Source organism: Somniosus microcephalus, chromosome 21 (assembly GCF_052327205.1).
Source record: "Somniosus microcephalus isolate GS21.2 chromosome 21, FLI_Smic_1.0, whole genome shotgun sequence".
Lineage (NCBI taxonomy): Eukaryota > Metazoa > Chordata > Chondrichthyes > Squaliformes > Somniosidae > Somniosus > Somniosus microcephalus.
The window spans coordinates 63,266,811-63,281,042 of record NC_141007.1 but is presented as its reverse complement, the minus strand read 5'-3'; the positions used below and the strand labels follow the sequence as shown (position 1 = coordinate 63,281,042).

General features: G+C 40.4%; 1 protein-coding gene across 6 annotated transcripts in view; it reads right to left on the bottom strand.

Moving 5' to 3' along the window:
- Positions 1 to 14,232, bottom strand: part of cyth1b (cytohesin 1b) — a 260,252-nt gene that overhangs the window by 35,538 nt on the left and 210,482 nt on the right. For 5 of the 6 annotated variants that reach the window (XM_085963766.1, XM_085963765.1, XM_085963769.1 and 2 more), the window contains 4 exons: positions 10,868 to 10,948; positions 8,731 to 8,843; positions 5,163 to 5,311; positions 4,284 to 4,396 (listed from right to left, as the gene is read on the bottom strand). In XM_085963766.1, coding sequence (XP_085819892.1) covers positions 4,284 to 4,396; positions 5,163 to 5,311; positions 8,731 to 8,843; positions 10,868 to 10,948 — 456 coding nt within the window. The remainder of the gene's footprint in view (positions 1 to 4,283; positions 4,397 to 5,162; positions 5,312 to 8,730; positions 8,844 to 10,867; positions 10,949 to 14,232) is intronic. The other variant, XM_085963764.1, reaches the window with a different exon arrangement.

Sequence of the window (14,232 nt, the reverse complement as noted above, 5' to 3'; positions counted from 1 at the left end):
AATTTATATAATCAGCAAAATTAAAAAAAATTATTTTATATGTATCACAATTGCTGATATTATTATACCTGGGCTGAAATGTTGAAACCAACTCAGATTTTCAGAACAGTCTGCACAAAAATCGTCACTCTGCTCCGAGTTAGGGACAATTAATCTATATCTTCAGATGCCACACTGCTGGACATCAATATACTTGCGATACCTTGTAAATGTTTCAAGTGTCTACAACCCAAGGGTAATAATAAATCAAAATGTTACTGCTGTTTCTAGCAACAGTGCTAAACAGTATATCTAATTGGTACAATTGGTATCTCTCTTAGTCAATGAATTGTAATATACCAACACCTATAACCTTAAAGGTAATAAATGAACACTGTTGCTTTCAATAGCAGTTGCTATTCTTCAACCAAAATTTCATGTTATGCTTCAAATCTGAGCTATGAATGTTGTGCAAACGATTTAATTTTCAATCCATGTCCCAATAGTATCAAACCCAAATATTCATCTGAGTTATATAGTTAATTTCAGATTTCTCGCATAACACAAGAACAATTTAGAATTTTAGAAGCTGAGAAATCTTTGAGGCTTTGTTAATCCTCCACTACACCTAGTAGCAAAAGAATACTCAATATTTACACCATGGAAGTTTTAGAATTAATATATACACACAAAATGACTTATCACAAGGTTAAACATGCAACTTATTTCTTGGTGGGAGAATTAAATTTTGTATGCATCAGGTGAAGGATGCCACTGTGGGAAATGGAATATATTTTCCACTTTTATCAACCAATGTCAAGCACTCTCAGGTCAGGTGAAGGTGAAGCACAATTTGGTGTAGAGCAGAGCACCTTCTAACTCTTCCACAGTGTCAGATGGATAGCTATGAACTATTCCGCATTCAAACCATCCATTTTTATGGTCTCTCTGAGTATAATTGTTAATTTTGTGCCAATTACATCCAAATCATGGTGGTTTTATACTGTGGGCTCATACCCACCAGAACATGGGTTGGTTTTGCTCAAACACGTTTTGCATCAGACCCTTACAGCCAGCAAAAAGGAGGTTTTCATCCCATCAGTTTGGCTTCAATTAAAACCTCACAGGTGAAAGGTAGAAATGATACAAAACTTTCAAATCTCAAACACTTTAAACTAAATTATTTTATTCAAAATAAAATGGTAGCGACTCACAAGTGTCAATCATAAACACTTTTATAACAAAAAGGCTTTTCAACCACAAAATGGACATTGATTTAAAAACATCTTTTCATAGCTTGTACCCTATCAGAAATTTCTGCTTTTTAAATTTGAATTGATAACATGCAGCAATATATTCACAAATGAAGTTTATACACCTATATTGTATTCCATTATTCTCGGCTTAATTTCAGCTCCTTGGATATTATATTGTTTGTTCAGTGAGGAAAGTATTCTATTTATCTAAAGCAGTGATTAGAAGTAACTTTGAAGACGGTAAGTAACTATTCCTCATGTCCATCGTTATCCTCACCTAATCAATTATACTTAAAGCCTAATTTACTTTTTAAATGTTACTGAGGTATTATGGGAGTGCACACATTGATTTTCGCATTTCGCATCTAAAAATATGGACTGGATTCAAATCTGGGTCCCAGAGGTTAAAGGCTAGTGTGCTAACCCACTGTACACGCCAATCCTTCCTTTCAGGCTACCTTTTATTCAATTCAATTCAAACTCTTGGCTGCTCACCAGAAATAAATTGTTACATGTACTATCCACTTCAAGTTTAATGGTCAAAGTTTTACCATGAACTTAAGCTGTATAGACAGGCAGCAAAATTTATTAAGGGGTATTAAATAGCTCTCAGGTGTTTTGAATATTAATGACTACAGTTTATAGAACCCAAATAATAAAAGCCCAATTTACATGTCAAGATCTGAATGAAGTACTGTTTACAGGGTCTTCTATCACCAATTCAAATCATGCACCAAGATGTACTGTATTAAACTCTATTATGTGCTGTTTTCTATTGTGGAAGAAAATGACCCGAGAATCACAATTAGCCATCTTTCTGCAGCATCAGAAGCATCAATTTAAACTGAGACAAGTGTTTTCACTCCAAACTAGAATTGCAGAAGTAACTCCAAACAGTTATGGATAGAAATTCTATTAAAAGCTGATCGCAAGTTTGTAATAATTAAAAAAGCAAAAAACTGCGAATGCTGGAAATCTGAAATAAAAACAGAAAACGCTGGAAATACTCAGCAGCTCATGCAGTATCTCTGTGGAGAGAGAAACAGAGTTAACGTTGCTGGTCGATGACCTGAAAGGCCGATGAAGTGATGAAAGGTCATCAACCTGAAACGTGAACTCTGTTTCTCTCTCCACAGTTGCTGCCTGACCTGCTGAGTATTTGCAAACATTTTCTGTTTTTATTGAAATAATTAAAAGTTTGGAGCTGTAATTACTGTTGGTGATATTAGCAGAAGAACACTTAATGTGTTTGTATAGCAGTCCTCTGTTTGCTGCTTCAACAAAGCCACTAACAGTTTAGGTTAAATGGATTAACGCCTTCATTAAAATAATGTGCAGAGGAATGTTTTATAAATGCAATAAGCATTAGTCTGCTAATATTTTAGCAGCATTTTTTAGGCGAAACAGAGCTAGATAATTAACTATAAAGGAATCCCATTCAATGGCCTGTAGTAATTCCAAACAAATACATGATCTAGTAGGTAAGTGCAAAATGTATTTAAACCAAGACAACTTACTGCATAATTGTATATCCTGACTAAGCCTGTGGTTTAATAATTGATTGTAGTCAAATTACAGTTTAATAATTAAATAATTATTCAGATAGAGAAAAAGATTTAGACAGTTTTAGTGATATTGTAGCACAGGATGCATTGAATTAGAAATGAGGTTAAGCAGTAACGGACACTTAATGGAGGAAGAAGAATGCAGACAGAAATGGTTTATAATGAATGTTAATATACTCCTAACAATGGATGATAATTAGTACAGTGTTCACCAAACTTCAAAAAAAAGGTTTGATCAGCGGATTTTAATGGTTGAAGCCCTAGGCCTTCAGTTTCCCAAGTCTAGACACAATATAATTGGTTTATTTGTATTTAAAATAAATGCAGAGTTGAATATCTTGCAAATTTGACTTTCACTTTTTTTTAAAAGTACTAGACAACCTCCAGTGGCATGGCACAGGGAGAGGGAAGACTATAGTCTTCAGGTGAAGCAGGATAAGGAGGATATCATTTAATCCCAAGGCACACAGTTCCCATTTTAAAGTCATACATTGTCATTTTATATAATATACTTAGATTTTATATTACTTATAGTTAAATGATAAAATGTACAGCAATTTGGGAACATGCAAATAAAAAGTTATGGTATCATGGTATTTTTATACAATTAACGATTGCATAAATATTGTTTGTTGCACAAACTATAATACAATTGGTTACAGCAGTCCCTTTGCTACCACAGGAAATAAATCAGAATTCATTCAAGCATTGACCTGATAAAGGAATGTAAATTGACACTATCCTGATCAGCAAAATCCCAGTTTTAAAAAAAGTACAATTTCTGATACCAGCTGTCCAACTCAGCTGGAGGCAAACAAAAATTATTAGGAATGAATTTTGATCCCGGTTAAATTATATAGTACAGTACAAATATATTATTTTGGGTATTGGGATAGAGAATCCATGAGAACCCACTGGGGGAAATTGCTTGGTCTAAAGGCAACTTACTTGAACTGTGTTCACGTTAGACTGACTTAGTATAAACACGTATAGTATAGGTAAGAGGATTCAACTTTATCCTGTTAATGTTATTAGAACATACAAGTTATTGTTTAAAACACCAGGTTTTTTTCCCTGAGGGTGGGGAGCTATTTAAAAGGTCTGATGCTTCAACTGAATTGCTGAACTTTAGTTTGATTTGAAATATGTTGAAATGGTCAGGTTTAGTCATCATATGCCCGAACAACATTTCAGGCTGTCTATAATCATGAAGAAAACTTGACTCTTAACAGATTATGATGTTTATAGTATCTTATAATGGTATTAATTTCAACAATATGTCCTTATATGGCTTTAACATATTGAAGTTCCAATGCTTTAAGTATTCATATTGCTCCTCTTCACTGTAAATTAATTTCTTCAAGCTACTTTCGCAAAATACTCCAACATGTTTTCACACTACACAATTCAACAGATTTATGGTAGTGAAATGATTATGATACTCAAGAAGGTAGATCTTCTAAAACAAAACTAAGTTAACTCACCTAACTTGAGGAGCCAGCCCTCTCGATCTGGGTTGAAGAATGTGTGGGTCAGGTCATTGCCATCATCTTCTGGAATTTTGAAGGGTTCATTCTTAATACTTTCATACAGATTCTGTTAACAAATGCCAAAATTATTTATATTGCATTAGTAACTTTAACAAGGTTAAACTAATACAACTTTAACAAACTTTATGTTCGCAATATTGCGAATATTTAAACCTCCAGCCACCATGGATGAATTTACTTGTCTAGGTTGCCACAGTTGGTGGTGAGCACTTGGCCGTCATTTTCACATCAGAGACTGACCTAGTTGCAGGTCAGTCTTCTTAATCCAAGCTTTTCATTGGTTGGGAAATCAGGCTGGTTTAAAAAACTGTTTCATTGACTGAAAACAAATAAAAGCTGCTCTAAGCTCATGAATGGATGATGTTAGCAGAGAGACATTAACAAACAGGCAAGTTAAGGATTTTAAACCCTAAGGTTAGAATAGGTTAAAAAAAAAGAATTAAAATTAATAAGACAGTGAGAGAATAGGGAAAAGATAGAACAGGAGGAGAGTTGGACAACAGCTTGAGCACAGGTAAAATATTGTTATTTTTATTGTGTATTAGAGGTTTAATTCTGTATTTTATGATTAATATAATAAAGCTATACTTGACGCTTAAGTAGTTTTATTATTGTAACATTGTTTAGTTCACTCCCTCAATGTATAAGCTGAAAACTAACAAAGCCAAGTTTTTCTAAATCTGCCTGCAGTGTAAGGGTATTCAAGGTACAGCAATTAATCTGTAGTAGTTGCTAATTTCCCCTTTGAAAATACACATATATTACAGTATACTGCCCCCAGTACAGAATTAGTAATCAATTGCAATACTGACTCGCAGGAGTTCTTCAGGTAAGTCACCACCATCATTTATTCCTCTGTTCATAAGAATAAACCTTTCCACACTGGGTTTATCCTTAACGTTTGGATTGTGTAGACTGGTATTCAGCATAATAATAGCAAAAGATAACACGTAGCACGTATCTGCAAAAGAAGACTGCACTTCAGATCCGAACAGTACAAAAGTTAAAACAATTAGTCAGGAAGTGCCCACATAATGGGCGGGAATTTGTGATCGGAGGCTTCCCGCGGATGGATGCCTCCGATCATCAAATTTTCTACGCATTCACCTGGTGGTCCAGGAGATACGGAGGTTTGTGATCCTGGGTCTCTCCTGGTAGCAATGTGTGGGGACCCACGTGTACCAGGGGTGCATGCAGTTCGCAAGCGTCCCTGGAATCACGTGGGCCAGCCCAACCAATGAAAGAAAGGCAAAAGCAAAATACTGCGGATGCTGGAAATCTGAAATAAAAACAGAAAATGCTGGAATTACTCAGCAGGTCAGGCAACATCTGTAGAGAGAGAAACAGAGCTAACTGTAGGGTAACGATGGCCCCTCTGTTTCTCTCACTACAGATGCTGCCCGACCTGCTGAGTAATTCCAGCATTTTCTGTTTTTATATCAATGAAAGAAGGGAATCCCCATTCATACTTTTGACAGGTCCATACATACGGAACTGTCAAAAGTATGAATGGTGATGACTTAAAAAATACACGAACACATGAAATTAAAAACATTTAAATTACATATATAAAATCAATTAAAATGGCATTTTATTAAATATTTTAAACAAAACTTAATTTTTTGAAAAAATGTATGTTTTAACGGGGCTAAAAATAAACTTACCTTATTGGACAGGGTTTTTAGTATAAGTGAGTGATAAAATTTTATTTTTCTATTTTTTAAAACTCTTATGCTGGTAAAAGCAGGCCTTAGGCGTAAGAATTCCACGGCCTTTCAGCGGGATGAATTTGGGCAAATATCGCAACTCTCCACCTGCAGAGGCCCTTTTACCGGAGATGCGGAGGATCTGTCAAGAAGATTCTTGACAGATTGCAAGTGCTGGGTTGCAGTGCATGCCAAGGCTTCTTCGGCAGCACCTCCCAAACCCGTGAACTCGTCCACATAGGACAAGGGCAGCAGGCGCATGGGAACACCACCACCTCCAAGTTCCCCTCCAAGTCACACACCATCCTGACTTTATCGCCATTCCTTCATCGTCGCTGGGTCAAAATCCTGGAACTCCCTCCCTAACAGCATTGTGGGAGTACCTTCACCACACGGACTGCAGCGGTTCAAGAAGGCAGTTCACCACCACTTTCTCAAGGGCAACTAGGGATGGGCAATAAATGCTGGCATTGCCAGCGACACCCTGATCCCATAAACGAATTTAAAAAAAATGAAATGCGCTTCGCTGTCTAAACCCGGCACTTGCGCGGCCCCTATGGGCGCCTGCAAAATACGGCCCAGTGCCTCTGTTAGCAGAGCACTTATGGAGAACGCTGTAAAACGTGTTGAAATGTGAAAAAAACATACATAATTATTGTAAACTGAAAATGTATTTGTGCAAAATTTACAGAAAGCTCGAGGATGAAATTGCACTGTTAATAAAAAATGGAAATGTTTATTATTAATATTGTATTTCATAATCTCAATGCATAATGACTGCTAAAATGTACAAGTTTGTCTAGCAAGTGGACAAAGCAAAAAAAAAGGAATCGTTTACAAAAGAAACGTCACCTTGTGCTACTTTTCCAGTGTTTTCCCTAGGAACTATTGATGTGAATATTTTCAAAATAATTTTTTGTCCATCTCCCCTTAATATCCTAAATATATAGAACTCAAATTAGGAGTTTAAACAACAAAACATTCATTCGAACATTTGAACAAGGCCGGAATTTTGCCGGCGCTCAGAGGGCGGGTTTGGAGATGGGACCGCTGTCAAAATCGCAAAGATTGACAGTAGGTAGGAAACCTGCCCTCAACCCGCCTCCACGCGAGTCTCCCAGGTGTCGGGGCTGTCTGCACAGAACTGACCCGACACCAAGCGGCAGGGGAGACAATTCTGGTACTTAAATGGCTTGTTAAGAGCCAATTTAAGAGTCTTTTGGGGCTTACTTGTAATTTCACCTTCTCCCCCACTGGTTACCCGCTGTTCGGGAAACACGCCAGCTCAACCTGGCGTGTTGAGAGTCTGGTCTGATGTTTATGAAAAGATGACAGTTGCAGAAGTGGTGTCAAGGATGCCATGTTGCACATGGTGAGTTTCAGAGCAAAGAAAATGTTGGTTACTGCATTTTAAAGACATATACAGATTCTTTAGTTTACAAATTTTTTAATCCAACTGTATGTCCAGTGCTACCTCATTGGGAGAACCTCTCTCACCATTGACAGATCGCTTCTGTCATCTCACCTGCAGCTGCCATCTATTCCAGCAACATCAAAGCCAATGAAACAATCAGACCTTGGTCCTCCGAATCCTTCCACAATCACCCCCAACACCAACCTCAGCCGCCATCACCTGATGCTGCACTGGATACAGGGCATCAGCCCCTGATAAAATTGCTGGCCGGGAGGCCGGTGATGGTATCACCATGGTCAGACTTTCTTCACTTGCTGTAAACCCTGGCTGCCACATGATGCGCCAGGTTGACACCATCCCACAACAGCACCGTGAAGTATCCCTTTAATGTCCAAGCCATTCCATGCACACACATCGCTATAGCGGAGCGGGGCAGCGGGAGTTATGACTGAACAATCACTGGAACTCAGTAAGACACTTCTCAATGTGCGCTCAGATCTGTCCAATAAGGGGCACTTTTTAAAAAAGAGATTTCACTGTATGACAACACATTGCCAGAAACTTCACATGGACATTGGCTAAACCTCTCAAGTGCCCGCCCTTGTGTGTTGTTAGTTGGTATGCTTGTAGTAGAATGAGGGTGAGTGTGAGGGGTGGCTAGCGAGATGGGGAAGTGATAAAGTAGATAGAGAGGGTTGGGTGGAGGTGCAAGGTAAGTTGGTGTCCTGAGGAGCTCTCTTCCGCCCTTGGAAGGGAAGAGAACCTCCCTGCATACTTTGACTCCCTCCATAAGCATATGGAGGGAGTCATTGGAGAGCCTTGGTGCAAGAGTTCACCTTTGTGCTGTGATTGTCAGTGTTTTCAGCATCTCAATGCTGTCAAACACTGAAAAATCAACTGTCAAAATAAAATTATGCGTAAGGAATCTGGCAGATGACGCGTCATCAAATGACGTCATCAAATGACGTCATCAGACCCGCTTCCTGTTAATTGGCCGGTAAGCCCACAGGGCGGTCTTAACAAGGCCAATCAAGGGAAAAATCACGTCTGTAGAGCGGAGGCAGCTGGGGGTGGGACTGAAACCCAGAAACCAGCTGACCCGCCCCCATCCCAACGCCGCTGAGAAAATCGCGCCCCTAGTGTTCCAATGAAAATACTAAATTGCACCTCATTATTTTAGTTCAAAGTAACATTGTAAATAAATTTGAAGTTATTGTTGAATTAACTGGGAGCAATGTACAAGACGTTACCGTGACTTACCAGTGGACTGAAAGACTCCAGGGTTGCACTGACAGTATCGCTGTGCAAAAGCTTCCATCATTCGGTCAATCTTCTGTGCCTCTCCAGGTAACCGGAAGCTCCACAAGAACTGCCTAATGTTTTTGTATTTTTAAACAAATAATTTTTTATTGAATTTCTCATACTCAAGATTCTAGATTTTAATTTACATTCTTTCAGTTGTGTGTTTGAGTTGAAAATAATCACAGGTGCCAGCATAAATCCTTTAAGAACCAAATCCTTTCTAATTTCTGAGAAATAAATGTTCTCCGTATTAACACCAACATTTCTTTAAGGATATTGTACTAAATATTTCAGAATACAAGAACAAAGTACATAATTTATGTAGTTTAATCTGTGCAGTGTTATCTGAAGCCAATAGAAAACCTAATCATTCAAAGTATTTTTAGACATAATAAATAAATCCTTGTATCTAGCTCATTTGGAGCTCATTCATCTGCATTTATACATACAGTATAATCTATTAATCTACGAATGCATTTTATTCTAATGATGTCTTCTAATTTAAATTAGTTCAGTTAAGAGCAGCACTCTATGTAATGAAATAGAGAACTCAAAGAATCCACAGCGATGCACCCAATCATGTTTTAAAAATACCTACTCCACCAACTTTCTCCAGTCCCTTACACTTCACTTAAAGCTGTTGAATCCTTGCTGTGGTACAGTTCCATAGGTGCCAATCACCCACGTTGTCCTTTCTCACATACGAGCCTATACATTTGTGTTTCAGTTTGCTATGCTTTCTGAGAGATGGGAGACATCACAGTGAATCTCAATTCTGTATTCATCTGATGTTGATACAAATGTGCTTCAAACAAGCCTTGCTGGATAGCAATCAGAAGTGGGACTCTTGACCAATGTTCCCCATCCTAACCCAAAGACAGCATAATCTGCTGAGACCACCTAAGTCAACACAGTCCAGGGATTGAACCTAGGACTGTCTTGGTCTGTATGGCTCATTTACTCAATAGCTGGTCTACGGCCTTAGCTAGTGAGACATCTAGAGAGCGTTAGGCACACAAATCTGAACTGCATCCTCCAAACTAAAAGTCAAGTGGAAGTTTCATGAGTTTAGAGATGCATAAATAAAGTGTTTATTTATTCCAAAATGTATTAATTTGACAAAATACGATACCTATGAATGTATTTTATGTCCAAATAAAATCCAGAACAATCTAATTCTATATTGAAAGAGCTTTAATGATGGTTCCAAAACTATAATTAAGTCAATCCATTGGCAACAGGTTATGTTATGCAAATCTGCTCATATCCCACTCTTCCTCTTTATGTATTCTGGTTGTAGCACATAAACTACAACATTTGCTATAAGCATTTAATGATGTAAAAACAAGCCAGTGAAGTTTATTTCGGATATTGTGGTGAATCTGTCAGGACATCAGGATAATAGACTGCAATAACACAAAGAGTTTGGGGCTAGAAGGTAGGTTACAAGGGCTCTTTTGCAAAATGCCAATTGAGTCCCTCCACACACAACGATTTATTTTTATTTTTATTTTCAGTAGTTAAAATAAACAAACTTCCCTGCAGCTCTATGCGGTTATATTGGATCGTTAATAATTAAATAACCCTTTTGTTAAACTACGATTGCTTTAGCTTTATAAAGTTAAAATCACTTTAAATTGGTATCTTGGTGGTGGGAGATTTGCATAAAAACAGATTTCCCCAAGACAAACTTGTATTGTTTATAAGTGACAACTAACTGAGTAAAGTTGTTAATTTGCTGCAAAACCAGTTGGGGAAATGTAAATAGGATATCAAATTTCTTAAGTATTCTATGAAACACAATGTCAAACACACCTTGAGGTTTTTAACATACTAAAATCAGCATTAGTGGATTGGGAGTCAGCCTAAAAATGGGGTCGGGAGACTTACCACCTGCATTAACCCTGCGATCACCCACTGCCACCTCCACAGGCAGCAGGCCCCTTTTAATATGCAAATAGGGGTCCTATCAGGACCGGGAAAGGTAAGTTTTAAATTATTTTTGCAGGGCCAGAAGCAAGACAGTCCGCTGGTGGGCCGCCTAAAAGCTAAAATCTATCCCCTTGCATATATCATTATTACTAATCGTTCTTACCGCAAGGCCTGCACCAGATTTAAGTCTGTGAATTCATGAAGCTCCACAAATGCATGGAGAACTTTGATGTTGAAGTCGTCCCTGCAAGAGGACAGAATGTAACATTTTGTTAGCAAGAAGATCTGGTGATTATTGCATTTATTTGATAATTCATAAGTCACTTAGAATAATAGAGCATAGAAGGATGGCATTGGGCCCACCATGCCTGCACCAGCTCTTTGAAGAGCTGTCCAATTAATCCCTCTCCCTGCTCTTTCCCTAGAGCCCTGCAAAATTCCAAGCTATCAACTAAGAGATGACTGTGCTAAGAATTCAAAAAATTACTTGATTTATATTACTACTGTATAACATTACTGCATACGTCACGTTATGATCATTAATGTAGAATGCAATGCTGACTTCTAATGATCTGCACTACAACATTAGGTCAATATTACTGCATTATTACAGTACCACTCCATGGGTATCATTTTAACAAATGAAACCCTTTGTCGGGGAAACTAGTATCTCATTTAAACTAATGTAGCCAATTCAATTCAATTCAAATTAGGTTTCAGCTGAATTTGCCAAATTGACACACTCCTCACCCATTTATATTAAGTTAGCAGTTTTGAAGTTATGTTAGGTTTCAAAAATAATAGTGTGCCAGTTTGAAGAAGATACACAAACCCACAATCAGCAAGTCATTGGCAGCTATGCTTTTACGATTGGGAAGACATCCTAGATTTAGTCTCTGATTACAGGGCTTTATACTACTGTGCAATTTCTAAAAATATGGGACACATATTTAGGAATTTCTCATCTGCAACATCTTAACTCTCTGGTATTCACATTGCCACTTTCAGCTGCTGTAGCATAAATCATACTGAGGGTAAACCAATGTTATACTCTCTCAAACATATGTACAGGGCTTGCAGTGACATTGATTATTTTAACCAATATAACTCTTAAAGGTCATTGGGGACCTTAGAACTGTGAAGCTTAACCATTGGTAATTGATTTAATTTGGTATTTCATTCCTATCTTTAATGAGACCTCAGTCCCATATGCTAAAGATTAAAGCTCGTAGTTTTACGCACTAACCCATGTGCATCCCATGTCTATCCCAATGCGCACTGTTGCGTAATAGTCAAGTTCACTGATTCAGTGGTTTTCAAAGAAAAATGATGGAATTGCAGAATTCAATCACAATGTACTGATAAGCCTAATTGTAAACAGATGGAATCACAGAAATATGATCTGCAAAACACCAGTAAAAACCCCATGTACTAAACCTGATGAAACGTTAATGCAAGATTACTGATATGAGAGATTAATCTATTCCTGGACTATCCCAACCTGCTTCGCAATGACAAACAGACGTGGGCAGTATTTTGCTATCGTCGACGTGGGAATCAAGTGCTTTAGAAAGCTTATTTTACATTGACCTCCAAACTCTATATTGTCATGTTCATGCATTAGGAAACTCAACCTTGGTAGTCTCGCAAGGAAAAGGAAATAAAACACTTCTCTGCTGATCTCTTTTTTTAAACAAATAATTTATGCTTGCCTTCAATATTCTCATTGGACACTTGCTGGGCAAAGCTTTAACTTGAGGCGCACAAATGGGGGAGGGGGGCTGGAGGGGCAAAGTGGCCCACAGCCTCCCCCAGTTACGACTGAGAGGCCACAGCCATTTTGAGACCTGGGTCTCATTTGCAAACAACTGGCGAGCTGCGGGTGTCCCACTGCCGCTCTCTGCTTCTGGGAGAGCAGGAAATCAGCCAGTTTGCACGCTGACAGTTGGAGCCTGGGGGTGGAGGAAGGCAATCCCGGGTGAGCCTCTCACAGGGTGGCAAGAGCCAAGAAATGTTTGTGGGTCCAGGCAGCACACTCTTGCTCCTGCTAAACTCACAAACAAACATTTCCTGGGCCATTTTCTGAGCAGCCTCCAGCAACCCCTTTTAGGGACCGCAGCTTCAGCCACTCAACACCTGGTACAAAATAGGTGGCGCATGTGCCACGTATGCGTCAGCAATTTGTACCTCAAAGTTTCAATCGGGGTCCTGTGTACTTCATAGGACTCCAATCTGCGTATTACAAGTGACCTCCCGCCTTCAATAGGGGAGCACTGCGGCCACCCATCTCAGGATCCTGTTCAAGATGGGTTGGTATGTGATCCTACGCCATTGGCCCTTCAGACTTTGTGTTGGGATGTGATAGTACATATACAACAATAACCCGGGAGTTCAAAAGCAGCGGGAACAGAGGGTGAGCGCCAAAACCCGGGAGATTTCAAAAGCAGCGGGAGCAGAGCAAGAGCGCCAAAACCTGGGAGAGTTTGGGAGCAGCGGGAGCAGAGCGAGAGCGCCAAAACCTGGGAGAGTTCGGGAGCAGAGCGAGAGCACCAAAATCTGGGAGAGGTCAATAGCAGCGGGAGCAGAGCAAGAGCACCAATACCCGGGAGAGTTCAAAAGCAGCGGGAGCAGAGCGGGAGTGCCAAAACCCGGGAGAGTTCAATAGCAGCGGGAGCAGAGTGTGAGCACCAAAACCCGGGAGAGTTCAAAAGCAGCGGGAGCAGAGTGAGAACGCCAAAACCCGGGAGAGTTCAAAAGCAGCGGGAGCAGAGCGTGAGCGCCAAAACCCGGGAGAGTTCGGGAGCAGTGGGAGCGCCAAAACCTGGGAGAGTTCAGGAGCAGCGGGAGCAGAGCGAGAGCGCCAAAACCTGGGAGAGTTCGGGGGCAGCGGGAGCAGAGTGAGAGCGCCAAAACCTGGGAGAGTTCGGGGGCAGCGGGAGCAGAGTGAGAGCGCCAAAACCTGGGAGAGTTCGGGGGCAGCGGGAGCAGAGTGAGAGCGCCAAAACCTGGGAGAGTTCGGGAGCAGCAGGAGCAGAGCGAGAGCACCAGAACCCGGGAGAGTTCGGGAGCAGCGCGAGAGCACCAGAACCCGGGAGAGTGCGGGAGCAGAGCGAGAGCACCAGAACCCGGGAGAGTTCGGGAGCAGCAGGAGCAGAGTGAGAGCACCAGAACCCGGGAGAGTTCGGGAGCAGTGGGAGCGCCAAAACCTGGGAGAGTTCAGGAGCAGCGGGAGCAGAGCGAGAGCGCCAAAACCTGGGAGAGTTCGGGGGCAGCGGGAGCAGAGTGAGAGCGCCAAAACCTGGGAGAGTTCGGGGGCAGCGGGAGCAGAGTGAGAGCGCCAAAACCTGGGAGAGTTCGGGGGCAGCGGGAGCAGAGTGAGAGCGCCAAAACCTGGGAGAGTTCGGGAGCAGCAGGAGCAGAGCGAGAGCACCAGAACCCGGGAGAGTTCGGGAGCAGCGCGAGAGCACCAGAACCCGGGAGAGTGCGGGAGCAGAGCGAGAGCACCAGAACCCGGGAGAGTTCGGGAGC